A 1,587-nucleotide genomic window follows, 5' to 3' on the forward strand; every position below is an offset into this window, starting at 1 on the left:
CTCAACCCATGAAAAAATACATGTCAGGAATAATCATAACAATGACAATAACCCTCACATAGGTTCTATGTAAGGTTGATAAAATATTCTTATACACGTTTTGGATCTTATAACAAATCTGTGAGATTATTGGGACAGATATTGCTTTATGCCAGTTTGGTGAGGAGGAATCCATGAGTTCAAGAGAGGCCAGGTAGCTTATCCAAGGTCAGCAGTCTGGTAACATATGGGTCAAGGGCTCCCAAGCTAAGGCTATGTCTTCAAGGTCTGTGCTTTCTCTAACACTCTGGACACAGGTCAAAAGGGGTGCTGGGAAGAGAAGTCAAAACACATAAACTAGAAGTGCCTTCGCTGGGGGAAATGCCCTCATCACAAGAGGAAACGACCCCCCAGGAAGGGGGAAAGAAGGGTGTAGCTTTCCAGAGTCATGAGAACACTTCTCAATGAGCAGGGGTTTTAGAAACCTGGCACAAACCTTAGCCACCAAAGGGGACTTTTCCCTTTTCCCCAAAAATCTGAGTCAGTTGCTTAGTTTCAAAACTCACTCACTTCTATGATGACCTCCACAACATATGCACAAGCTATGAAGATAGCCAGCAGACACAGTAGCTTTCCCTCCATTTTACAAATGGAAAACAAAGCCAGAGAGAAGTGACCCACTCATTGTCACTCCCTTTTACAAACCAGCCGGCGCCTCCCTAGTCTCTTCACTGCTGCCTGCACCTCTTGGTTCCTCAGGGTGTAGATCATGGGGTTGAGCATGGGGGTCATGACCGTGTGGCTGATGGACACAGCCTTGTCCATGGAGAAGGGGGTGAAGGGCCGGGCATAGAGGTAAATGCTTGGAATGAAAACCATAGACACCACGACGATGTGGGTGGTGCAAGTGGAAGCTGCCTTCCTCCTCGCCTGCCCAGAGTGGGACCTCAGCATCACCAGGATGACTGAGTAGGAGGTCAGGAGGAGAAAGAACCAGATGACATCCAGCAGTCCACTGTTGGAGATCATGAGGAACTCCAGGAGGGTGGTGTCAGTGCAGGCAAGTCTCAGCACTTGTGGGACATCACAGTAGAAGTTATCCAGGACATTGGGGCCACAGAAAGGCAACGGGAGCATCAGAGCCAGTTGGGCAATGGAATGGACGAATCCTCCTATCCAGCTAGCCACCACAAGTCCCACACAGAGCTGTGTGTTCATGATGGTCACATAGTGGAGGGGTCGGGAGATGGCAACAAGGCGGTCATAGGCCATGACTGAGAGGAAGAAGACCATGGCGCCTCCCAGAAAGTGGAAGAAGAAGATCTGGGCCATGCAGCCCTGGTAGGAGATGGTTTTCTTCTCAGAGAGGAAGTCCACCAGCATCTTTGGGGCAGTGACAGAGGAGAAACAGAGGTCTAAGACAGCCAGATTTCGGAGCAGAAAGTACATGGGTGTGTGGAGCCGTGTGTCTGAGGTCACCGTGACCATGATGAGGAGGTTTCCCACGACAGTGGTGGTATAGACAAACAGGAACACCAGAAACAGGAAAAGCTGGAGCTCTCGAGTCTGTGAGAGTCCCAGGAAGACAAATTCTGATACCCACGTGAG

General features: G+C 49.7%; 1 protein-coding gene across 1 annotated transcript; it reads right to left on the minus strand.

The window, feature by feature from the left end:
- Nucleotides 1-506: 506 nt before the first annotated feature.
- Nucleotides 507-1,581, minus strand: LOC121026308 (olfactory receptor 4D2; the record flags this gene model as incomplete). The annotated part of the gene is made up of 1 exon (XM_040469169.1): nucleotides 507-1,581. A coding segment is annotated over one exon (915 nt), but the record flags the coding sequence as incomplete, so codon positions are not given.
- Between the last annotated feature and the right edge of the window lie 6 nt (nucleotides 1,582-1,587).

The sequence above is a fragment of the Herpailurus yagouaroundi genome, unplaced genomic scaffold, assembly GCF_014898765.1.
Source record: "Herpailurus yagouaroundi ecotype Mexico unplaced genomic scaffold, PumYag 72356, whole genome shotgun sequence".
In the NCBI taxonomy this organism is placed as follows: domain Eukaryota; kingdom Metazoa; phylum Chordata; class Mammalia; order Carnivora; family Felidae; genus Herpailurus; species Herpailurus yagouaroundi.